The sequence below is a fragment of the Corvus brachyrhynchos genome, unplaced genomic scaffold (genome assembly GCF_000691975.1).
Source record: "Corvus brachyrhynchos isolate BGI_N302 unplaced genomic scaffold, ASM69197v1 scaffold62, whole genome shotgun sequence".
Classification (NCBI taxonomy): Eukaryota; Metazoa; Chordata; class Aves; order Passeriformes; family Corvidae; genus Corvus; species Corvus brachyrhynchos.
Window position 1 is genome coordinate 4433998 of NW_008236629.1, and position 25448 is coordinate 4459445.

At 43.1% G+C, this 25448-nt stretch overlaps 1 protein-coding gene across 1 annotated transcript in view; it reads right to left on the reverse strand.

Annotated features, from left to right (window-relative positions):
• Positions 1 to 1671: 1671 nt before the first annotated feature.
• The window catches only part of MUC5AC (mucin 5AC, oligomeric mucus/gel-forming), a 43236-nt gene continuing 19459 nt past the window's right edge, over positions 1672 to 25448 (reverse strand). Inside the window, exons 25-48 of the mRNA XM_017726575.1 lie at positions 25218 to 25374; positions 24490 to 24618; positions 24019 to 24160; positions 22556 to 22599; positions 22255 to 22461; positions 14041 to 21405; positions 13644 to 13867; positions 12598 to 12772; positions 12171 to 12421; positions 10679 to 10862; positions 10075 to 10273; positions 8998 to 9176; positions 8701 to 8770; positions 8300 to 8397; positions 7921 to 7952; positions 7018 to 7195; positions 6241 to 6345; positions 5952 to 5986; positions 5455 to 5577; positions 5245 to 5343; positions 4463 to 4591; positions 3768 to 3825; positions 3057 to 3162; positions 1672 to 2537 (exon numbers count right to left, since the gene is read on the reverse strand). Coding sequence (XP_017582064.1) covers positions 2318 to 2537; positions 3057 to 3162; positions 3768 to 3825; positions 4463 to 4591; positions 5245 to 5343; positions 5455 to 5577; positions 5952 to 5986; positions 6241 to 6345; positions 7018 to 7195; positions 7921 to 7952; positions 8300 to 8397; positions 8701 to 8770; positions 8998 to 9176; positions 10075 to 10273; positions 10679 to 10862; positions 12171 to 12421; positions 12598 to 12772; positions 13644 to 13867; positions 14041 to 21405; positions 22255 to 22461; positions 22556 to 22599; positions 24019 to 24160; positions 24490 to 24618; positions 25218 to 25374 — 10509 coding nt within the window. The 3' untranslated portion in view covers positions 1672 to 2317. The remainder of the gene's footprint in view (positions 2538 to 3056; positions 3163 to 3767; positions 3826 to 4462; positions 4592 to 5244; positions 5344 to 5454; positions 5578 to 5951; positions 5987 to 6240; positions 6346 to 7017; positions 7196 to 7920; positions 7953 to 8299; positions 8398 to 8700; positions 8771 to 8997; positions 9177 to 10074; positions 10274 to 10678; positions 10863 to 12170; positions 12422 to 12597; positions 12773 to 13643; positions 13868 to 14040; positions 21406 to 22254; positions 22462 to 22555; positions 22600 to 24018; positions 24161 to 24489; positions 24619 to 25217; positions 25375 to 25448) is intronic.

Below are 25448 nucleotides of genomic sequence, written 5' to 3' on the forward strand. Positions count from 1 at the left end.
GCGCACGCCGGAGCGGACGCGGCGCCCCTCGGGGGCCGCGGAGCAGCAGCAACGCTGGGGCCCGACCGAGGCGTTGGAGTCGGCGAAGCAGTGGCCTCGCAGGACCAGCAGCCACAACACAGATGCAAGCACGTAATAGGAGAAGTTCTAGCAACAAGAATCAGGAATTGTGAAGTGGTACAATGTCAAAAACAGCTGTGGTTTTATAATGAGATGTGACAACCAGGAAGATGTATTCATCCATAGAACTGCCATTAAAAGGAATAGGCCTGAAAAATACCTCCAAAGTGTAGGAGATGGAGAAGTTGTACAATTAGATATTGTCCAAGGAAGAAAAGGCCCACAGGCGGCCCACGTGACAGGGCCTGGGGGTATTCCAGTCAAAGGCAGCCGTTATGCACAAAATTATAAATATCCATCCCAGCAACCTCCCTACCTGCAGCCTTCTTTCCCCTTTTACCCTATACCCAATATGAACCCTTTCCTAAGTTTAACCCATCTCCAATTTATCCCTAATCCATTTTTCACCCCATGGCTTCCCTATACAATTCCCTTTCCCCACAACTCCAATGCTGGGGGGGGGGTGAAAAAGGGGAGGGAAGAAATTAACTATTTTTGTTTAGAGTTGCAACAGGTACAAATGGAAGAAACCCTCTCCTGCCTCAGTTTCCCCACAAAGCATGCTCAGAGAGTCTGGCCTCCCTTCTGCCAACCTTAAGATGTTCCAGAAAAAAAAAAAATCTGTTTGGACATTTAGAGACTCAGGAGGGTAGCTTGTTTTCTTTTGAAATTATTCTTGTTATCTTATGTTTATACAGTTGTTTTCAATGTTAAGTTTTAAATCTCTTTTTGTTAAGATAAAAGGGTGAAGTGTTGGGGTTCCTCGCCCCTAGCATGGGGTCCAGGGGAGGGGGACCCTGGGGTGGAGGCACGGGGTTTCCCCTACTCCCTAGTTAATCTCATTCCCCATTGGTTGTTTTGTGCTCCCCTGCCCAGGAAGGACCCTGCTGGTCTGGTGATTGCCACAGTTCTTTGGCAGTCCCCAGCCATGTGGCTGGAGAAATAAACATCTCTGAAAAACATCTACCACGCATCAGTCCTTATATTTTTTCACGGGCCGCGCTGTCTTATGCATGTTGCAGAAATCCCCTCTGCAACAGTACCCCCTTCCTGAACTGCCTACTAATTGATAGCAGCTGAAGTGATGTGCTTGGAACACTCCCAAGTGTTTGCTTTTGAATGCTTTTCATTCAAAGCAGTATCAAAATGCTATAGGGGGTTAGGTACCACAGCCTACATTGACTTTTGACCTGGAACTATGTTTTATGGAGCCAGCAACTCTCACACAAGGGATTCACTCAAGAGTCAAAGCAGACATGCTGTGAAATGCTCAAAATTTATTAATCATAATTGCTTTTTTGTTTCATAAGGGATAAAAATAAAATAATATTCAAAAACAAAAGAAAATATACCATACCCAGACAACATGACTAAGAAATAGGATAACATTAATTCTGAAAGAAATGACCCAAAAAAATCAGTTTCCAAAAAAAATAATAAATAGGAGTGGTTCAACTTTTTAAAGCTTCCTAGTAAAGAATTTACATTTATTGTTATAATTATTATTATTATTATTATACTTCTGTTTAAAAAAATCCTTCATATGCCTGTGTTGGCAAATATATATATATATATATATATATATTTCTTCTGTAAACAGTTAACCACATAAAATAAAAAAATCCATATTTTCATACAGCTACTATGCTGATGGTGTTATGTAAACAAAAAGTAGTGTGCAGCAGCTTCTCATAATAGGATTTTTTCCTTTTCCTCACAAAAACATGTAGGGAAGTATGTCCATCATAAATAGTTCAAAATAGTGAAGTTTATACTTTTGAAAAGATACAGCTTTCTACAGTCTAAGTTTTCCTCAACACAAAAAGAAATATATAGAAGCAGAGAGGTACAGTTTTCCTTGGGTTTTGTTTGTTTTGTGGATTTGTCTTTTGATTTTTCGCAGTGAACTGGAATGAAAATGTTATTAGAAGTCCAGAACTTCTCAGAAGACAAACAAACAGAAAATGTCAAGATGACCTTCTCCTTTTACACTCAAGGTGTAAAAGAAAAGACAAAAAAAAATGAGAGATATACTGATAATGAAAACTGAAATTCTATAGACAGACATAGTGGGGATTTATGCAGAAAATATCATCTGTTCATCCAAAATTTTAGCTGCTCTTGACACTTTTGTATTTTTTGAAGTTTCTTTATTTAGTCTTATGCTCAGCCCTTTTTTGAGGGCTTCTTCCTAGTTCTAATTTTTGACATTCGCTTGTTCCTGAGAGGTCTTTATCTGCTGTGTCTCCTGCTGGGTGATGCACTCAGCATCCACACAGCTACATTTCTCCACATAGGTGTAGGAGTGATCAAGGGAGGTCCCATCACTGCATGTCAGAGTCACCTTTCTTTTGCTGGTCTTGATTTCCTGACAACACGAGCATTTGTGCACCATTGTGTTTGTAGTTTGAGAATATCTGATTGAAAAACCAATGAAAGAGAGAGATTCAGAGTTTATGTGAGAAATAACACTGCCCCTCCCACCCATTACAAAACATAACCACAAGTTGTGTGCTTGCATGTGGGACTATTACTCAATATTACCATTCTTACAGTATCGTGGCAAAATATAGCTAAATTGCTCCTCATTGTAAAAATTGATGACTCTAAGTCTTCATTAAGGCACAGAAAAAGTAAAAGAATTAATCCAGATCACATAGTGAGCCAGTCCAGTGAGAGCATAATGAGAAAAAAATAACCTCAGTTTTAAACGGGCAAAATCAAAATTTGTGTCTATTCACTGACACTGAACAGGCTGTTAAACACTGTGAATCTTGAGGTAATCAAGCTAGTACAACATCAAGTTAATTAACACAATGGAAACAGTTGACTGAGTGGATGTTGGACACACCAGAAAAACCACCTGTGATTTGCTTGATGTAACTGGTGTAAAGAGCAGAAGACAAGAGGCCACAATTATCTTTTATGCCACTTACCGTGAGTAAGCATCACAGCTACCTTCACAGTATGTTATCTCAACAGGTGCAGGAGATACACAGCCATTATAGTTGATGACAGTGGTAGTATTGTGCTTCTTACAAACTGAGGTCATCACAAAGCAAAGGAGAATAGGTTAAAATACATGTGCATATAAATAGATAGATGTGTATGATAGTTTGTAACCAAAAACTAAGGTGGATGGAGCTGAAGTAGGAAATTCAGTCACAGCGCATTTTTCTTTTAATTGTTGAGAGCCAAATGAAGGCTCTTGCTGTTTGTGTTATCAGTGGATGAAACTTTCCCTTTTTCTTATGCAACTTGGTACAGGATGCAGAAATAAAGAGCAGTACTGTGGCAACTGCTCAAATCACACCCATCTCCCAGAACTGGCTTCCCTTTCCTCCTTAAAGAGGATGCATCTATGGAAATTGGAGAAGAGTCATAGCCCTCACCCTCCCACATAAAAGCCAGAATTCAACAGCAGGGGATGGGAAAGTTCACCATCTGTTTCTCAAGGACCTAAAATGCATACTGGAAATGTTCTGTTCCTTTCTTTTCCACCTGTTTCCTTTTTTACCCCAGTGAAGCAGTGAACCCAAATCTGGTCAGCTCATCTCTTCTGTCTATGCACCCATTGTGCAAAATGGGCTAATATACCTACTAAAGCACATATAATCAATACTTTTAACAAAATCATAATTACTTACGTTTCGGTATTCTTTGGCACACTAAACAGCAGCCATCTTCAGATAATCTGACATCATCCTTAAGTGGGAAAACATAAAAAGATAACTCAGGTATCATATCTGCATACTAAAGCAGACTTTCCCTGCTTCCTAATTTTCTCTGGCACCAAAGACACTGGATTTTTTTGTATTGACATGGAATCTAATTCCAAGCAAGGCTAAATATTAAGGACACGTCACTAATATTAGTAAGTAGTAAGAGTTATTTGAAAGTTGAAATGGAGGAAACCCCTCAATTCAGTAGTATAATGCCAGCAAGCAATAAAGCTTGTGGCACATGTAGGGTAAAATATTGTGACCAAAGTCAGTACAGGTGAAGGATTGTAACAGACAGGGTATCACAATTAATGAAGTAACTGACTTGCCAGAGCCTGGTTTTTGCTTCTAGGTCACTTGACACTTTTAGGAGTCCAAAATATTATGCTGTATCCTTTTCTCTAATGTCCAATACTCAGTGGGGATTGATGTATCACTCATTTTGAGTTGCTTTTCTGAGATAAAATTTGACTGGGACCAGGTTCTGAGAGGATAAAAGGAGAGCTACTTCCTGCATGATGCTTCTGCTAGTTATTTTCCTTGCACACGATGATCCTTCTATCACTGGTGTTAGGCACTGCAACCTTTCCAAATATGAGAACTGGTAGAGCAGTACTTACTGGATCACACTCATCAAGGTTAATGGCAGGACAGTTTGTCTCTTTGAGGACTTGAATGAACTGGTCAGCATGTTTTTCACATGTGTAAACAGTACAGTTATCACCAGATGGGTTCCAGTATTCTCCTTCCTGAAAGTAGTCAAAATTAAAGCAGATTAAAATCTTCTTATATAAAAATGAAACAAAACCCCCCCAATGTCTTATTTTTGCTGTGTATAGTAGTTTGATTATTCCAAACAACTTCCTTGAATTTCAGCTGATACTTATTTGCCGTATTATCATACTGCCATTAAGTGGTTTTTATTAACCAAGTGAAGAGGGTTTATTTTTATCTGGATATAGATGTGCTTTTTGTGTGAATAGGGTAAGTACCTGGACTCATTTGCAAAGAATAATTTGCATTTCAATGGTTTTGTCATTACAATTTATGGATGTGTCAAAATGCTTCCACAGATAAAATTATCTTTTGAGCAAAATGGGTGCTACAGTTTCAGAACTGGAGGCAAACAGAAGTGCATTGCTTTCACCTGTGTATTTTCCTATGTTGATTTCTGAAAGCCATTGTTCAGTATCATGCAACAGTTGCTTCCAGAAGGCTCAGTACTGGTGTTTTGTGGCACAAGGTATTGTTTAAGCTGTGTGGAGACAGTCCAGTCCCTGCCTGAGTAAGCATTTGTCTAATATGAGAAAAGATGGAAGAAATAAATGTGACAAATAGAAGGAGAGGAAAGAATGAAAGACTAGTAGAGTTCCCCAAAAGTGAACTAAACCGGGGTAGTTACATGGAGCACATGTGTAATGTTGTCTCCCACAGTCACTACACAAGCCGCTGCCTTGCAGGTGCCACAGCACTGTCCAGGTTCCACTGTATATTTATAGCCCTGTTTTGAAAGAAGTAGAGAGACAATGGCATTGAGTCAGGTCACTGATCCTAACTAGTAATTATTTGAGCTGAGTGGGGTAGGAGTTTCTGACAGCAGAATAGCACTCACCAGCGGGCAGTACGTGTCACAGATGACAGGCTCGCACGTGACCAGAGTGTGGTGAGGCCTTGAGGGAGAGGATTCAGAGCAGGTACATTCTTCACAGGGGCCTGATGGAATGGCAGCTCCAGGCTACAGGAAGTTGGAAAAACCCATTATTAGCCAGTAAAAACAAGTTGCTCTATGTATGCATGTCACAGACAATACAAAGGTGACCTATGTATAGGTTAAGCTATCCATAAATACAATTTTGGTTGTTTTATTTAAGCTGAGTTTCTGGTTTGGTGATACCAATTTTGGAATAAAATTCTGCTCATATAGAAAGGAAAGCAGAAAATGCTTTTGCTTGTACAGAGGATGTTGATGTGCTAACTCTGGTTAAATAATGAATAATGTTTTATCTCAGGCCTTCCTACAAAATATGGACCATGATAGGTGTCTCAAAAACACTGCACTGTGAACTATGTGAAGGTGTATTTTTATAGTGAGCAACTCTGTGTACTTACTGCATAATAGGTTCCGTTGACTACACAGCCCTTTCCTGCAAGAAGGAAGAAGGAGGTGTAAGTTTTAAGAGGCAGAAATGCATGAAAAAACTTCTCATTTGTAGCTTTGTAGCTACAAAAAAACCCCCCAAAAACCAGTTTTGTAGGCCTGTGGCAGTGGCCTTAAAACACTCATTCACGACAAGGCCCAATATGGTAATACAGATAATTTGCATCTCTCTTATAAGGTTTTTGTAACTTAGAAAAATACAGCAGTAAATAGTACATGAAGAGGGTGCACAGTACTTACTGCATTCAAAGATAGGACAGCAGCTTCCAGGCTGCATTATTGTGATTATTTCCTGTCCCTCTAAGCACTGGGGTATGATGTCAGGGCAGAGGCTTGTGTTGCAGTCTGTTTCAAGTAAGAATATAGAAAATATTAAGCTCAGAATTTTTAATTAAAGCAGTTTTGTTTTAAATGAACTTCTGAAGTTTTCCCATGGAGTAAATATGGTGTTTACACAAGATAGTTTAATGACTAATTCAAGCTATGTGCCCAGGTGTTTTCGATGTGAATGGGCTTTCCCATAACCTTTGTAAAACAAAACACTGGAACAGAGTGGTAATTGTTGGAAAGAGATCATTCCAAAGAGAAATTTGTACCAATGGGGAAATCTGATGACTTTCAGTGATTCTAGAACTTTCTTGAGCAACTTTTAAATATACAGGACTATTTTTTTAAAGTTAAGATAGTTTTCTTAATACTGGTCTTTGAAATAGAAAATGTTTTGAATGGTTTTCGTATATTGTTTCAGATAGTGGAAGTATTAAAGGCTTTCAATGTTAAATCACAGATGTTCAGTTACTTTTCTGTGTCTAACTATATAAAATCTTTTAATCTTTGTATTTGTTATCTTCAGGCATTTAGTATATGCTCTGCAGCAAGAAGGCTTTAAAAAGTGGGATGAGGGAGAAAAGTATTATGACATCAATGCAAAGTATCAAAAAATGAGAAATGATTGCTGAAGTTTCCTAAAATTAATACAGCATATTCCCCATGATAAAGAACTAAGACAGCACTTACAGCACTCAGTCCTAGTACAGCATGGATCTTCTGGTATCGGTATCTGAACAGGCATGTAACCTGGTTCTTCACAAAATACTTGCTGTGCTGGAGGACATTTGTGTTTTGTACACTTCACCTTAAGAGTATTTTTGTCACAGACACATTCCTGGCAATCTTTTGTCCATTTTTCTCCTGGCTAAATAAAAAAGAAAAACATAGGCAAAGGAAAGAAAAAAATTAAAGACAAATCAAACCAAAATAACTTTATTTGCTTCTATTTGACGTATTCACGGATATAGTGATAACCGATAATATCAGCTTTTTCATATTTTAGATTTTATAAGAGACCCTCAAACTGCTTATTGGGGGAAGATACTGGAGGCCACTAAAGGTTCTGAGTTCAAAAAGCTCTTACTTTCTATTTGTTAATAGTGTTAGTATGAGAGTTACAGGAGTTCTAAAGGAGAAGTGATGGAGTCTTGCATCCATTTTTGAATAAGAAATTATCATATGATATACTCATTTTCACATTAGGTTTCTGGTTTCTATGCAGCTGAGGAACTAAGAATGCAGACCATGAACATGATAAGCAACAGGTAAACTTTGTTATTCATCTCTCCCTTCATTTCTAGTAACTTTAGTGAGCCAAATTTGTGAAAATAAAATAAGCATATCTGCCTAACTTCCACTACTACCATCTCTCTCATTCTCTCTTTTTTAAAGGGTTTTTTTCTGTATGTGAGGTCATTGAAAGAATATTTTATCACTTACTGTTAAATTCCTTAGGGGTGCTCTAACACTCATTATTTTTAAGACTGAAAGTGAACAAACATTTGTGACAAAGCTTTGGTTTAGTGGAACACTAAACATCCTCTTGTTTCACTTGTCTGTGCTCATTAAGCCACACGGATTGATACTCACCCATCTAGACATTCCATTTGGTTCCCTGCAGACTGGAAAGAAAAAAACAAACGAATGGGTATTTACGCCACTGAAAACTGACAAAGTAGTACCTATGTGCAGTTTCAAACAGAAATACTGTGAAGATAAATCTAACAATAAAATGAGTATGGAGACTAATTTTGCTGAACTGTAGAGTTCTACCATCTTGGTGGGTCTCTCGTAAGGAGGATGATGGGAAAAAAGGTAATATTGATTATTATTCAATTTTTAGTTGAGGATGCTTAAAGAGGCTGATTTGCAATGGTCTGACCACGTAGAAGATGACAATAGAACTCAGGCCTCCTGATTAACAATCCTGATCTCTATTTATTCCCCAAACTAGCTATGGATTACTTACAACACTCAGAGACACAGATGTTGCTCTCTGCACGCAAGAGTGTCATTCCTTCAGGACAGAAACAGCCTTCAGTTATTCCATAGCTAGGATGCTCATAGCTGGAATGGCAAGAATATAGGTGCTTGAGTACAATACTTCTGTGGTGAGGCAGAGGACAGAGCACCATATCATGTCAGATATGTGAGATACAAAACATTTGCGCTTTCTGAAGGGCAACAGGAAGCACATGTTCGTAGAACTGATTGGTCTTTATAAATCTTGAATAAATTAGTGAAATTTGCAACACATTTCATTATGAAATAACTCAAATTTATGAGGAAAGTAGATAGATAGTAATAGAATAAAAAAAGAGAAAAATATAAGCAGGTGTTTCAGCATGGGTTTTTTTTGTTTTTCCATACCTTTGGTCACAGGTAACTGGATTAATGGGCCCACATGGCTTGTATACCAAGCTTGATGGACAGCTGAATGCTATATGGAAAAAGACAAAAAAAAAAAGATTAAAAATTGACAGTTAGATGCATTTTCTTCAGCAAAAATGACTACAGCTTTGCCTTCTTCATCTGCAGCTTCTATGAGAGAGGACCCCACTGGATTTTTGTAGACAGTAACCAGGTATTAGATATAAGAAGTATTTAATGAATAAATCACTAATTTCTACAATTTATCACACGCATTTTGAGTCCTGCAATACTCACAGCATGTATTGTTGGTCTTTCCTCTCCAGTCAATGCAGACACCTCTAGCAGCACACTCTGTAGCATATATCTCCAAACTGGAACACTGCATGGATTCATCATCTATGCGACATCCATCAAAAACACAGCCTTTGAAAAATGGTTCTGGTGGTATCACAGTATGACATGCTGCAAAAATCCTGCAGACAGTAAAGAAAGCAACCCCCTTCTATATTAATGAGCCATTATATAAAGTCTGTTCCTATCAGACAACACTTTCCAGTTAATAGCATGTGACTCTGCTTCAGAAAGGAAGGTATAATGAGAAACAAAACCCTAGGAATGGGTAATAAGCTGGGAGATACTCAGGAAAGATTAAGAAATCTAAAGTGCCTTTTTTTTTTCTAAAGAGGTTAATGGTTTTAGTATTTCTGTATGTGTACACAACTTTTTACAGTTTGACGCCAGAAATTTAGTGTGAAAGGCAACTGCACCAGACTGAGAAAAAAGGAATGAAAAAAGTAGAGATAGAAAATTCGTACATAAAATAGCTCCAAACTTACTTGATACTACAGAAAGCATGTATAAGAGGGCCTTTATAAGTAACTCATCTGAAAAAAGCTTTTGTCAGCCTACACAGGCATAGGAAATACTTCAGGAAACAAGCCTTTGCACTTTTGGAACTCCATGTTTTAGGTAAAATGTACAAAGAATGAAGGACATTTCTTGGCTGCTTGCATCTCCTCTTTTCACCTATTTGGTAACTAGGTTCTCAATGGTTTGTACTGAAAGCCCACTTCAAATTTAGAGTTCAGTCTTTGCTTAATGAGCATACTCTGGAAGTACTGCATCCAGGGAGTATTGATTTTAGTGCTTGCTGCATCCCTGATTTTCTGACTTTACCTCCCCTTGCTCAGTTATCTTTGGCATGCAAGTCATTAAGGCAGAGTAGTTTCTTTTGCAAAGGCTTTCTACTATATATATTTGGTCATTAAGCTGACATTTTCAGCTATTATCACATGCTAAGGCTATAGCTGTTATTCTTCTTGTAAGATACTGAGACAGTTTTGCCTAGAAAAAATGAATTTGTTTTCTTACTTGCTCAAGATAAGTTTGCAGAGCGGAGGTGTTTGACATTGTGGCTTTGGTGGAGGTGTGGTTATAACTGGTGGTACTGGTACTCCATGGCATGTCTTGTTGTTGTCAACAATCCAGTGATGAGCCATTTGGGGACAGGAGGAAATGATCTTACCACTTGGCAAGCGGCATTCATCTGCTTTATTATTTGTACATGTTCCTGGAAGAGACAAGCTAGGTAAGTCTCATAAGCCACATCAGAGATGTACAATACATTCCTGTGCTGATAAGTTTAGATGTGATGTGCTCATGAAATGCATATTTTGCCTTGCTTCATAGGGAGCGCTTTCTCTAGTTATATGAACTTTAGGTTATGGAAAAACAAACAAATATAAAACCCCAGCCCCAAAGCAAAAAAATAAAAAAACAAAAACCCAAACTGTTTGGTTGCTGAAATAATGAACTTTTGACATCCTACAGAAGTTAGAGCAGAAATGTACTCATTTCCATTTACTGCTGTTTAAAAATTTCTGTCAGTTGTGAGACTGCATAGCTGGAGTGAGTGAGCATAACCAAGATATGGGTGGGGAAAGAGAACTCCCTCCAATCTGTATATTCTTCTTACCACATTGTCCTTCAGTGTTGTTGCCAAATTTGCTGTGTGGGAGTTTCACAGAGAAAATCAGACCACTAAAGGTGATGACAGCACCAATTTCTTCTATTTCAACAATCATATTGATGCCAAGAGTGGAGAAAGAAATGCCATCTTTTTTGAAGCCTGGTTCAACAATCTTTTTGTTGAAGTACATCTGAATGCAGAGTTAAAAAAAAACAAAACAAAACACCACTTCAGAATAAGCACTGCTTCTGCCTGACTGTTTAAATATTTTCTAATCTTCATAATTAGGCATAACTCCATATTGTTGTGCCTCACATCCAATGCCCACTGGCATCTCAATGGCAGCATTTATTTGCATTGATATCTTGGTTTGTTATCGCTATATTGCTAAAATGCAATAATAATCTAAGTGGCCTCTACATACTGTGGTTGTGCTGATTATATGCTAATGCATAGTATTCTATGCACATAAATCCAAGTATTTTCTTTGTATCCCTCATGATTATGTGTATTGGAAACATTTTTTGTATGAAAATGGGTGGTAGTTTTCTTTAGGTACAGAAACATCCCTGCCATTATTATGTAATGACTGTGCCAGATAATCACACCATCCCTATATTACATAGTAATTGGCATTGGAAGAGCTGTCTGAATTCAAAATGAAGTCAGATGTCATTAATGCCAGTTTTATGTAGTGATCATATTTATTTGTTTATCATTTCAATTTGTAGCCAGTATCTTATATGATCTAATAAAGGTAAACATATATGCATAATTTTTTTTTTTGTCAGAAGTTATTCTGCAACTCTCTTCTCATGGAATTGGGTTAAAGCATGAATTAAAATTGTCAGTTACTGTTTCCTTCACAGGGAATCACTGGAACCAACATGCCTTTCTGACTGAGAGTTTGGCCTGGCACTGTAAGACGAGAGTGCCTATTCTGACAAACTTTTCTCCCTTTCTATAGATTCTCTAATCAACTCATAGATTCTCCAGTGTGGGAGTGGGACTGACTTTTCATTTCCACTGGTTTGCCGACACTATTTTGGGTCATGAAGGTGAAGTGACATTCTAAGTCACCCATTTTCTTCAGCTATACCTTTCTTCACAGTAGGAAACTGAAGGGGGAATCATGTCAGGGCTGTTTGGTGCCTGAAGTTCCCTATGCAGAGAAAGTAGTCCTTAGTCATCCAGCAGATAAGGGATACATATCCATCTTCCCCTCAAGAGAAGAATCCTGCTTGAAATTTGCATTTGTGTTTCTTCAAAACTGTGTTTGTTTACATAAGTGAATGGCACAATGTACCAGTTTTCATGAAATACGAATTTTGTTCTTAGCATCCAGGGCAATATTTTTTTTTCCTGCTAATGATACCCTCTGCCCTGATCACCTCCATGATGTTGCTATTCTAACATACTATCTAGTTCAGCATCACTAGCATCAGTAAAGCTTACAGACCCTATTTCTTTTTTGCAGAAAATAGAAAAAAAAATTTACCACATTGGTCATGACATCATTCATGAGTTGACGAGTCAGCACCACTTCTGCAGATTTGTAGAAAATAATAATGGATTTAGGGCAGGAGAGTCCATCTTTTGAATCGCAGTAATAGTTGTCAATATAAACACGGAAGTTGTCATATCTAGGGACAATCTGTTTCACCAGGACATAAGTGCAGTTTTCAAGGAAGGTATAATAGATTCCATCAAAAGTAATGTAATGAGGATCACCCCATCCACTACACACACCTGGTACAGAGAAAATATTTGGAAGATTAAGATGAGAAGTTATGTAGAAGAAAATTTAAAAACTGAAGATACTGCGATTTATAGAGTAACCCTAAGAAATGAAAATGCCCATATAATCTGTGTAAAGCTTGGCTTTTTTTCCCAAAAATGTTATTCCTGAATCTATTGGTGCTTACATTGACACTCATATCGGTAACAGCATCCATTTTCATCAGGTACCAGCACTGGTGGATATTTGTTTGCACAGGTAATTTCCTTTACAGGTGGGCAGTATGTCGGTACTACACTTATATCGTTGTCTCCATTACAGACGACTTCTGTACAGTTGGATAATTTGAATCTTTCTCCAGGCTGCAAAATGAAGAAAAAGTTTTTGTCACAAAATTCTGCTAACAGGTATAACCTTTACGCCTCTTTTTAGATTTATGATATAGTGTTTCCAGCAATGGTGGTGTTGGAAAGGAAATCAGTATGTGTTACTACTCTTCAATTTGTGGTGCTAATGATTTCTAATGGCAACTAGAGGTATTCAAAATTCTGACCATGTTATGGGGGATATAAAATGCCTAGTTTTCTAAATCTGAAAAAAAGACCAAAAGGAAAACATTCACTGATAGCAAAAAGTTGCCAATACTCCACAGGATTAATACGTTTAATGCTAAAAGAAGGTGGAAACCTTAACTACACTTTTTTCTTATGCATGAGGAGCTCTTCTGGGGCTTGAGGGAATAAGGTTTAGGTTACAGGAAGTGATTTCCATTATGCTATGTATAGCCTATATAGTATATACTATGTGTCAACAGAGAACATGACAATAAAAAAAGTTTGAAGAAATATAGATAAAAGGGCAGAAGAACAGAAAAGGACACAAGCCTTCACTGTATCTTAAACACTTCTGTTTAGTGAAAAAATAAGATCCACAAGAAAATTCCTTGTATTGTGTCAGTGAGAAGATACCTTACATATGCAAGGCATCAAAAAGACTCTTACTAAAAATAAAGTAACAAGAAAAGAATATTGTAACTTGCTTTATCAGTATAAAAAAGTGAAATTCCAAAAAAGGAAAATTCAAATAGTGTGTCGTACATATTGCCCATCATTAGCACAATAACTAAGATAATCAGCACAAGTAAGGTTTAAACACTGCAAACTGTTCCAATCTGGTACCACCCAAACAATGATACTATTTCAACAGTCAAAAAATAACACAGAAAATACATACTTGTAATGGAGGATAAATAGTGGAGACACAACCATGAAAAATAGCACTTGTAGAAGTGGGAGGCAGAGGAACTGATGTTGTTACAGAAGACCACTCAGACGATGTAGTGGCTGGTGAAGTAGTGATGGTACAATTCACAGTGTATCGTTCAATACTACATGTTGGGCTACAGATGGCATAAAACCGACATCCTTCACTATCCATTCTGTTATAAATCAGGTCACCTGAGGAATAAGTAACATGTACGAATATTTAAAAAAAGAAGACACCACTTTTAATAGAAGAAAGTAAAAAAAAAAAAAACAAAAAAAACCAGGCAAAAAACAAAAGGAAGTGAGAAAAAAAAAAGGGGAGATATAGGAAATAAATAAAGAGGCTAAAAATCATATAAACTAACCGGGTGAAAAAACAGCATCACCAATCTTGCAGAAACAGGGAGTAGATAAAATAAGAGGCGGAGATGTGGTAAAGAAAGTTTCACTTTGGGTAATGAGGGTGGAGGTGCTGGTGGTGGTCGAGGGAGTGGAGGTTACGCAGTTGTAGTTGGGGCTGCAGCAGAGCACGCGGATCTTGTAGTTGAGGCACATCTTGAATTTGCCCGTCTGGTCCTCGTTCTTGCACACCAGTCCAAAGTGGACGTCGCACTGCACGACCTGTCCGACCTCTTGGATGGCAACGTCGGGGTAGTCCTCTGCCCGGCACTCGATCTGCTTTGGCTGCTGGCAGACTCGCTTGCCGGCGGCGCGGATGTGCTGGTAGGTTTCAAAGTCTCCCTGGTTGGGCCCCGAGGAGGGGAAGTCGACGTCGAACCACTCGCTCCAGCTGCACACTTCGGGTTCACAGGGGGTGGAGACGGAGGGCGTGGTGGTGGAGGATGTGGTAGGCGACGTTGGCGTGGGGCTGGTGGTGCTGGTGGAAGTGCTGATGATTTCTGTTGAGGTGGGAGATGTAGTGCTGGAGATGTAGGGCGTGGAGGTGGAGGTGGTCACCGTGGTGGAGGACGGCACGGTTGTGCTCGTGGTGCTGGTGGTGGGGCTGGTGGTGGTCGAGGGGGTGGGGGTTACGCAGTTGTAGTTGGGGCTGCAGCAGAGCACGCGGATCTTGTAGTTGAGGCACATCTTGAATTTGCCCGTCTGGTCCTCGTTCTTGCACACCAGTCCAAAGTGGACGTCGCACTGCACGACCTGTCCGACCTCTTGGATGGCAACGTCGGGGTAGTCCTCTGCCCGGCACTCGATCTGCTTTGGCTGCTGGCAGACTCGCTTGCCGGCGGCGCGGATGTGCTGGTAGGTTTCAAAGTCTCCCTGGTTGGGCCCCGAGGAGGGGAAGTCGACGTCGAACCACTCGCTCCAGCTGCACACTTCGGGTTCACAGGGGGTGGAGACGGAGGGCGTGGTGGTGGAGGATGTGGTAGGCGACGTTGGCGTGGGGCTGGTGGTGCTGGTGGAAGTGCTGATGATTTCTGTTGAGGTGGGAGATGTAGTGCTGGAGATGTAGGGCGTGGAGGTGGAGGTGGTCACCGTGGTGGAGGACGGCACGGTTGTGCTCGTGGTGCTGGTGGTGGGGCTGGTGGTGGTCGAGGGGGTGGGGGTTACGCAGTTGTGGTTGGGGCTGCAGCAGAGCACGCGGATCTTGTAGTTGAGGCACATCTTGAATTTGCCCGTCTGGTCCTCGTTCTTGCACACCAGTCCAAAGTGGACGTCGCACTGCACGACCTGTCCGACCTCTTGGATGGCAACGTCGGGGTAGTCCTCTGCCCGGCACTCGATCTGCTTTGGCTGCTGGCAGACTCGCTTGCCGGCGGCGCGGATGTGCTGGTAGGTTTCAAAGTCTCCCTGGTTGGGCCCCGAGGAGGGGAAGTCGACGTCGAACCACTCGCTCCAGCTGCACACTTCGGGTTCACAGGGGGTGGAGACGGAGGGCGTGGTGGTGGAGGATGTGGTAGGCGACGTTGGCGTGGGGCTGGTGGTGCTGGTGGAAGTGCTGATGATTTCTGTTGAGGTGGGAGATGTAGTGCTGGAGATGTAGGGCGTGGAGGTGGAGGTGGTCACCGTGGTGGAGGACGGCACGGTTGTGCTCGTGGTGCTGGTGGTGGGGCTGGTGGTGGTCGAGGGGGTGGGGGTTACGCAGTTGTGGTTGGGGCTGCAGCAGAGCACGCGGATCTTGTAGTTGAGGCACATCTTGAATTTGCCCGTCTGGTCCTCGTTCTTGCACACCAGTCCAAAGTGGACGTCGCACTGCACGACCTGTCCGACCTCTTGGATGGCAACGTCGGGGTAGTCCTCTGCCCGGCACTCGATCTGCTTTGGCTGCTGGCAGACTCGCTTGCCGGCGGCGCGGATGTGCTGGTAGGTTTCAAAGTCTCCCTGGTTGGGCCCCGAGGAGGGGAAGTCGACGTCGAACCACTCGCTCCAGCTGCACACTTCGGGTTCACAGGGGGTGGAGACGGAGGGCGTGGTGGTGGAGGATGTGGTAGGCGACGTTGGCGTGGGGCTGGTGGTGCTGGTGGAAGTGCTGATGATTTCTGTTGAGGTGGGAGATGTAGTGCTGGAGATGTAGGGCGTGGAGGTGGAGGTGGTCACCGTGGTGGAGGACGGCACGGTTGTGCTCGTGGTGCTGGTGGTGGGGCTGGTGGTGGTCGAGGGGGTGGGGGTTACGCAGTTGTGGTTGGGGCTGCAGCAGAGCACGCGGATCTTGTAGTTGAGGCACATCTTGAATTTGCCCGTCTGGTCCTCGTTCTTGCACACCAGTCCAAAGTGGACGTCGCACTGCACGACCTGTCCGACCTCTTGGATGGCAACGTCGGGGTAGTCCTCTGCCCGGCACTCGATCTGCTTTGGCTGCTGGCAGACTCGCTTGCCGGCGGCGCGGATGTGCTGGTAGGTTTCAAAGTCTCCCTGGTTGGGCCCCGAGGAGGGGAAGTCGACGTCGAACCACTCGCTCCAGCTGCACACTTCGGGTTCACAGGGGGTGGAGACGGAGGGCGTGGTGGTGGAGGATGTGGTAGGCGACGTTGGCGTGGGGCTGGTGGTGCTGGTGGAAGTGCTGATGATTTCTGTTGAGGTGGGAGATGTAGTGCTGGAGATGTAGGGCGTGGAGGTGGAGGTGGTCACCGTGGTGGAGGACGGCACGGTTGTGCTCGTGGTGCTGGTGGTGGGGCTGGTGGTGGTCGAGGGGGTGGGGGTTACGCAGTTGTGGTTGGGGCTGCAGCAGAGCACGCGGATCTTGTAGTTGAGGCACATCTTGAATTTGCCCGTCTGGTCCTCGTTCTTGCACACCAGTCCAAAGTGGACGTCGCACTGCACGACCTGTCCGACCTCTTGGATGGCAACGTCGGGGTAGTCCTCTGCCCGGCACTCGATCTGCTTTGGCTGCTGGCAGACTCGCTTGCCGGCGGCGCGGATGTGCTGGTAGGTTTCAAAGTCTCCCTGGTTGGGCCCCGAGGAGGGGAAGTCGACGTCGAACCACTCGCTCCAGCTGCACACTTCGGGTTCACAGGGGGTGGAGACGGAGGGCGTGGTGGTGGAGGATGTGGTAGGCGACGTTGGCGTGGGGCTGGTGGTGCTGGTGGAAGTGCTGATGATTTCTGTTGAGGTGGGAGATGTAGTGCTGGAGATGTAGGGCGTGGAGGTGGAGGTGGTCACCGTGGTGGAGGACGGCACGGTTGTGCTCGTGGTGCTGGTGGTGGGGCTGGTGGTGGTCGAGGGGGTGGGGGTTACGCAGTTGTGGTTGGGGCTGCAGCAGAGCACGCGGATCTTGTAGTTGAGGCACATCTTGAATTTGCCCGTCTGGTCCTCGTTCTTGCACACCAGTCCAAAGTGGACGTCGCACTGCACGACCTGTCCGACCTCTTGGATGGCAACGTCGGGGTAGTCCTCTGCCCGGCACTCGATCTGCTTTGGCTGCTGGCAGACTCGCTTGCCGGCGGCGCGGATGTGCTGGTAGGTTTCAAAGTCTCCCTGGTTGGGCCCCGAGGAGGGGAAGTCGACGTCGAACCACTCGCTCCAGCTGCACACTTCGGGTTCACAGGGGGTGGAGACGGAGGGCGTGGTGGTGGAGGATGTGGTAGGCGACGTTGGCGTGGGGCTGGTGGTGCTGGTGGAAGTGCTGATGATTTCTGTTGAGGTGGGAGATGTAGTGCTGGAGATGTAGGGCGTGGAGGTGGAGGTGGTCACCGTGGTGGAGGACGGCACGGTTGTGCTCGTGGTGCTGGTGGTGGGGCTGGTGGTGGTCGAGGGGGTGGGGGTTACGCAGTTGTGGTTGGGGCTGCAGCAGAGCACGCGGATCTTGTAGTTGAGGCACATCTTGAATTTGCCCGTCTGGTCCTCGTTCTTGCACACCAGTCCAAAGTGGACGTCGCACTGCACGACCTGTCCGACCTCTTGGATGGCAACGTCGGGGTAGTCCTCTGCCCGGCACTCGATCTGCTTTGGCTGCTGGCAGACTCGCTTGCCGGCGGCGCGGATGTGCTGGTAGGTTTCAAAGTCTCCCTGGTTGGGCCCCGAGGAGGGGAAGTCGACGTCGAACCACTCGCTCCAGCTGCACACTTCGGGTTCACAGGGGGTGGAGACGGAGGGCGTGGTGGTGGAGGATGTGGTAGGCGACGTTGGCGTGGGGCTGGTGGTGCTGGTGGAAGTGCTGATGATTTCTGTTGAGGTGGGAGATGTAGTGCTGGAGATGTAGGGCGTGGAGGTGGAGGTGGTCACCGTGGTGGAGGACGGCACGGTTGTGCTCGTGGTGCTGGTGGTGGGGCTGGTGGTGGTCGAGGGGGTGGGGGTTACGCAGTTGTGGTTGGGGCTGCAGCAGAGCACGCGGATCTTGTAGTTGAGGCACATCTTGAATTTGCCCGTCTGGTCCTCGTTCTTGCACACCAGTCCAAAGTGGACGTCGCACTGCACGACCTGTCCGACCTCTTGGATGGCAACGTCGGGGTAGTCCTCTGCCCGGCACTCGATCTGCTTTGGCTGCTGGCAGACTCGCTTGCCGGCGGCGCGGATGTGCTGGTAGGTTTCAAAGTCTCCCTGGTTGGGCCCCGAGGAGGGGAAGTCGACGTCGAACCACTCGCTCCAGCTGCACACTTCGGGTTCACAGGGGGTGGAGACGGAGGGCGTGGTGGTGGAGGATGTGGTAGGCGACGTTGGCGTGGGGCTGGTGGTGCTGGTGGAAGTGCTGATGATTTCTGTTGAGGTGGGAGATGTAGTGCTGGAGATGTAGGGCGTGGAGGTGGAGGTGGTCACCGTGGTGGAGGACGGCACGGTTGTGCTCGTGGTGCTGGTGGTGGGGCTGGTGGTGGTCGAGGGGGTGGGGGTTACGCAGTTGTGGTTGGGGCTGCAGCAGAGCACGCGGATCTTGTAGTTGAGGCACATCTTGAATTTGCCCGTCTGGTCCTCGTTCTTGCACACCAGTCCAAAGTGGACGTCGCACTGCACGACCTGTCCGACCTCTTGGATGGCAACGTCGGGGTAGTCCTCTGCCCGGCACTCGATCTGCTTTGGCTGCTGGCAGACTCGCTTGCCGGCGGCGCGGATGTGCTGGTAGGTTTCAAAGTCTCCCTGGTTGGGCCCCGAGGAGGGGAAGTCGACGTCGAACCACTCGCTCCAGCTGCACACTTCGGGTTCACAGGGGGTGGAGACGGAGGGCGTGGTGGTGGAGGATGTGGTAGGCGACGTTGGCGTGGGGCTGGTGGTGCTGGTGGAAGTGCTGATGATTTCTGTTGAGGTGGGAGATGTAGTGCTGGAGATGTAGGGCGTGGAGGTGGAGGTGGTCACCGTGGTGGAGGACGGCACGGTTGTGCTCGTGGTGCTGGTGGTGGGGCTGGTGGTGGTCGAGGGGGTGGGGGTTACGCAGTTGTGGTTGGGGCTGCAGCAGAGCACGCGGATCTTGTAGTTGAGGCACATCTTGAATTTGCCCGTCTGGTCCTCGTTCTTGCACACCAGTCCAAAGTGGACGTCGCACTGCACGACCTGTCCGACCTCTTGGATGGCAACGTCGGGGTAGTCCTCTGCCCGGCACTCGATCTGCTTTGGCTGCTGGCAGACTCGCTTGCCGGCGGCGCGGATGTGCTGGTAGGTTTCAAAGTCTCCCTGGTTGGGCCCCGAGGAGGGGAAGTCGACGTCGAACCACTCGCTCCAGCTGCACACTTCGGGTTCACAGGGGGTGGAGACGGAGGGCGTGGTGGTGGAGGATGTGGTAGGCGACGTTGGCGTGGGGCTGGTGGTGCTGGTGGAAGTGCTGATGATTTCTGTTGAGGTGGGAGATGTAGTGCTGGAGATGTAGGGCGTGGAGGTGGAGGTGGTCACCGTGGTGGAGGACGGCACGGTTGTGCTCGTGGTGCTGGTGGTGGGGCTGGTGGTGGTCGAGGGGGTGGGGGTTACGCAGTTGTGGTTGGGGCTGCAGCAGAGCACGCGGATCTTGTAGTTGAGGCACATCTTGAATTTGCCCGTCTGGTCCTCGTTCTTGCACACCAGTCCAAAGTGGACGTCGCACTGCACGACCTGTCCGACCTCTTGGATGGCAACGTCGGGGTAGTCCTCTGCCCGGCACTCGATCTGCTTTGGCTGCTGGCAGACTCGCTTGCCGGCGGCGCGGATGTGCTGGTAGGTTTCAAAGTCTCCCTGGTTGGGCCCCGAGGAGGGGAAGTCGACATCGAACCACTCGCTCCAGCTGCACACTTCAGGTTCACAGGTGGTTTTTGAGTATGTTGTAGTTTTTACTGTTGTGCTGCTTATCATTGTAGAAGTTGTTTCTTTGTGAGGTTTTGTAGTTGGTTTTGATATTGTTCTTGTATGGATGTAGTCTGTTTTTGGTTGGACTGTTGATTTACTTGTTGTCTTGTGTTTTGTTTGGAGATATGGTGTCGTTGATACTGTTCTGAATGATGTACTTGAAAGCAGTGTAGTTGGTTGTGTTGTTGTACTAAGATTTTCAGTGGTTGTTCCACATGGTACTGTTTTATTTCTGCAGCATTTAAATCTTATTTCATAATTATAGCAGATGGGTGGCAGCTGATCTTTATTGTAACATTTTAACCCTTCTTCTTTGTTACACATTATGTGTTGCTCCAGTAGAGGATATGGTGTATTAGGGAACCTCACTGCTCTGCATTCCACATCCTCTCTCTTGTCGCAGACTTTGTACCCCTTTTTTTTAATGTTTTCAATCGTATCAAAATCTCCATCATTGTAACCTGATCCTGGATAACTGACATCATACCATCTTGACCAGTAACATTCTTCTTTAAAACAAGGAGGAGTTGTTAAAGGAGATGTGGTGACTGGTGCTGTCATTTTGGTTGTGGTTGTTGTTTCTTCAGTAGTTGAATGCATGAATGTTGTACTTTCAGAAGTTGTAGTAACTGAGTATGTTGTTTCAGTAGATGTTTCTGTCAGAGTTGTAGCTGGAGTTGTGACCGGGGTTGATGTGCTGAAAGGCATTGTTGATGAGCATGGTACAAAGACACAGCAGAGGATTCTGATTTCGTAATTGTTGCACATTGTTGAAATTTGATCCTTGTTGTAACATATAAGCCCTTGTGTTGTACTGCATTCTACTTTTTGGCCAAGGTCTTTCAGTGGTATATCAGGAAACTTTTCTGCTCTGCATTCTACAGCCCGTGGGGCTTTACAGACTTCATAACCTTTTGCTCGTAAATCATCAAAAGTTTCAAAATCTCCCCCATCATAGCCAGGGGTTTGTAGACTCCCGTCATACCATTCTGACCACTCACAGACTTCATGAACACATACTGATGTAGTTGGTGACACTGAAGGAAAAAAGGAAGAGATCACAAAACTAAGAATAAATTCCTGCAGATACTATCTTGTTTTGTTATTTTAAATGGACTGACCATTTTCCTAATGTAATTTTTCTTTCATTATGGCCCTGTAGTGCATCAGTTTATTATATGTATAATTTAGTATGTTGTAGAACCAAAAATCCATCACCCAGCTATTTAACGTACTGACATGCTTGGAACTGCCATCCTCAAAGAGAATACTAATTATGTGTTACAAGGTGCTGAAATAAGGCTCGGGTCTAATTTATACACTCTGGGAAAAAAACAAGTCTCACTTGTTTTGCATTTGGTTCAGGGTATTTCCTTTGGTTGTATCTTTCTGCAGTATATACAAGTCTCACTGGAATGTATTGAAATCAGTGGAAAGAGTAATGCTTAGCATATGCATCAAGATCCGTAGCTACCTTTTTCTTCCAAATCAGTTTACTCCTCATTGCACTGTCTTTGCTCCTCTATTTCAAGCATCCCTACTCTTTCTATTTTAGCTCTCATCTTAAGAAACCATTAACTGGTTGAAGAGCTTTTGCAGGTGAACTCTCATTATGAAATAGATAGAAAATAGCTACTGAATTCCAGCAATGCTGATATTTTCTGTGATTTCAAAATTTATGTATTTCATACTGAATACTGATTTCCTAAAACAACATTTGCCCAGAATAACTAGAGATTCCCAACCTGAAGGATGCTGTACAGGAATTTAAAAAATGAAAATTTCCTTATCTCAATGCCAATATCTGAGCAATCCACTTAGTACTGTAAAATATATTTTACTCACTAATCAAGAGAATACACTCTTATGGGCTACAAAGGATATACCTGTGGAAGTAGTGGAAGGTGGTGTAGAGCTGAAGTGAAATGTCGTTGCTGTTGTGGGTGATGTTGAGACTAGACATTCATGGATAAACCTTTGAAGCGTTCCATTGGGACCACAGATTGCAACAATACACCATCCTGTTCCATCTGTAGTGTTGTAGATCACATCGTTGTAGTTGTATTTCTGCCCCTCATAAATACAGATGCATTCTGTAGATCAAAACAAGATGTTATTCCTTGCTATCTGAAACACAGAGTACCTTAAATGTGTCTTATTTATATAGAAACAACTTCATCAACATACCATGTTCATCATATCTGCATTTTTTGCCATGAATTGTGCATTCGCTGAAAAAGAAAAGGAGATTATGAATGTGGACATATTGGTTCGTGACATAACTTTTTTGTTTCAATTTTCCTTCTATCAATCCTTTGCTATTCATTGTGTGTTTAAATGTAAAATAACCCTAGATATTCAGTTTTGCCATACAAAATCAGGCTAGGTATCTTCACATATTTCTCTGGCAAGAAAGGTAGCTCTTCCTTGAGCCAGCATATAAAACATGCAGCATCTCTACCAGTGCTTTTGGGAACAAGGCAAAAGATGTGAGATGGGTGATTTGAAATATTCTTATCCCATCGATAAGTCCACTTATTTTTTGGAAGGGCAGGTGCAGTAAATGTATCATTTACATTTCAAAGGATATATACAACAGATCACTACCACAGATGTTGAGGTAATCTACACAGTGAATTTCCATTAGACTTCCAAAATATGCAAGAAAAAGTCTGGTTTTAAGGGCAATTTATCTATTATCTGTTAAGAACTGGATCTTGATGTATTTATTTACAGGGAATAAGGGCATCTATACACTGAACAAACTGAAATATAGATTTGCATTTAATGGGTTAGGTTTAGTGCTGCTAGACACAGACAATATAAATATAGGTACATTTCTGCATTTTAAAATGTGTTAAGACTTTAATGAAAAAATAAGGTTTGCTTCTTCTCAGAAATACAGCATAGCTCAAGAACTATTGGAATTTATCCAAAGGCTGTGTTACTTAATAATGTAATGAATCATTTGCATTAGAATTTAGTATTTAATGCTGTTAACTTTGCCTAGATGATGTAGGCAAAGGCGTCTATGAAGTACAAAACCTGCCACAGAAGTTGGTTTAGCTCCAATGGGCTTTGACTTAAGATTTTTGCTATTCAAATTGTACTGCTTACCGTATTTAAGTGTAGCTACTTTAAAGGTTTCTTAAGACAACTGCTTCACAATTGGTTTTGCTAACTCTGTACTTAAGGCTTACAGAAGGCTTAGCAGCACTTGCCATCAGCAATGCATGAGAATACATGCTGACAGTTGCAACTATGCAAGTACCAGTGCAATAAAAGAAACAAGCTCAAAACAATGTAGATGAGTTGGCTGCTAACTTGTAATGTAGTTTAGGTATATCTTATTAAAAATTCTCAGACTATTCCCTAACTAAAATTATTTTAGTTTGTTTTCACTTCATTTAATAATAATGATAATAACTTCAAAGTACTTTAATAAATATACAAAATAAGTAGCAAATTAATCTCTTGATGATAAAATGCTTCACCATGTTATCATTTAATTTCCTGTGAAGGGAAGAAAATGAGCCATTGTTCATCAGCCTCTGACTCGCCTAGCTGCCATTGGTAAACAACAAATTTACTGTGTGATGAATTATGTTCCACACTTTTAAACTCAATTTTTAAAAATTTCCTAATCCTACCATGATTCACAGTTCTGCTTTGAAGGCATCTCCATTCCTGGTTTGTAATTTTTTCCATCTTCATAACAACCACAATTAGAAACACAAGTCATGGTTTCTTCATCAAAATAGGGCTTATTCTTTGGACATTGTGGATAGCAGCCTGAAATAAAAAGAGAGTCAAGTTGACACTAGGCCTTTCATAAGTATAAATAACTCTACACTCATATCTGCTTCTCCCAAAATGCCCCATATGGGAAGTGGAATTTCAGACCCTCTTACTGCTATTCCTTTGATTGCACATTACGCTTTGGAGCATTTTGTCCTCATCTTCACTCCAAACAAGTACATAATCCATTAGGGAATACAATACGAATTAGAAAATTTCTTCTTATAATTTCTAGTGCAAACATGTCATACACTAATATAAATTTTGTTCATCATACTGCATCATAATCTTTCAAGTAGGAAGAGATATGATATTATGTTTACCTTCCAAACCCCTCATCTCATGAAGGCATTTTCCACTTGGATTATTGCAGGTCTTCATACAAGGTGCTCCACATGGCTTGTAGTGCCACTCACATTCCCCTTGTGGATTGTAGTAATCACAGAACAGAGCTAGAAGAAAAAATGTCAGAAAAATATCTTTGATGTTTTAGCTCTATACTGTTTCAGTTTTGCTAGGTAAAAATCCAATGGGATCAGCATAATCACATGGGTAATGAACAATATATTTTGCAAACACCATACAATTGTTCCATTTCTAAAACCTTTTGACACCAATAAATATATTCATCGTAAAACAGCATTGCACATTAAACATGAAAAATCAGTTGATTAAATCACTGATCTTAGCTAGCATGCACTAATATTTATTTATATGGAGCCTCATGTAGACAGGTGGCAGTGTAATAAAATATATTTTACTGGTTGTGTATCATGATTGTCAATTTAATTAGACACTAATCACACTGCTTGTAAAGTTATTACCTGTGGTTTCATTTTACTAAGATGGATTGTCTTCCAGTGATTTACCCAACTGCTTTGTTGGGTTTTTTTTGGTGTTTTTTTGGGTTTTGTTTGTTTGTTTTTTAAGCATACAGCTGTGCCTCTTAGAAATACAATTTTATCCTTCCTTTCTTGTTCTACTTTGCTTCCTTTTTTTCCTTCTGTTTTCTTTCCCTCTGAACCCCTTAAAGTAGTGGGTTGAAACTCACGACAAATGGATGGGGTTCTCCATGATATGCAGATGTCCATCTCATTACATGCTTGAGCATAGGCAGCTACTGCTGTGCAGAAGCATTCACAGTCTCCTCCTGTGTCGCAGGCACAAGCATCATCCACACATGCTTGGTAATACTCATTTGGTTCAACCTGATGGAGAAAACATTTAAGTTTTCATGCCCTTGTCCTCTTTGCACTGTCCTAAAATAGCTGAATAAGATATG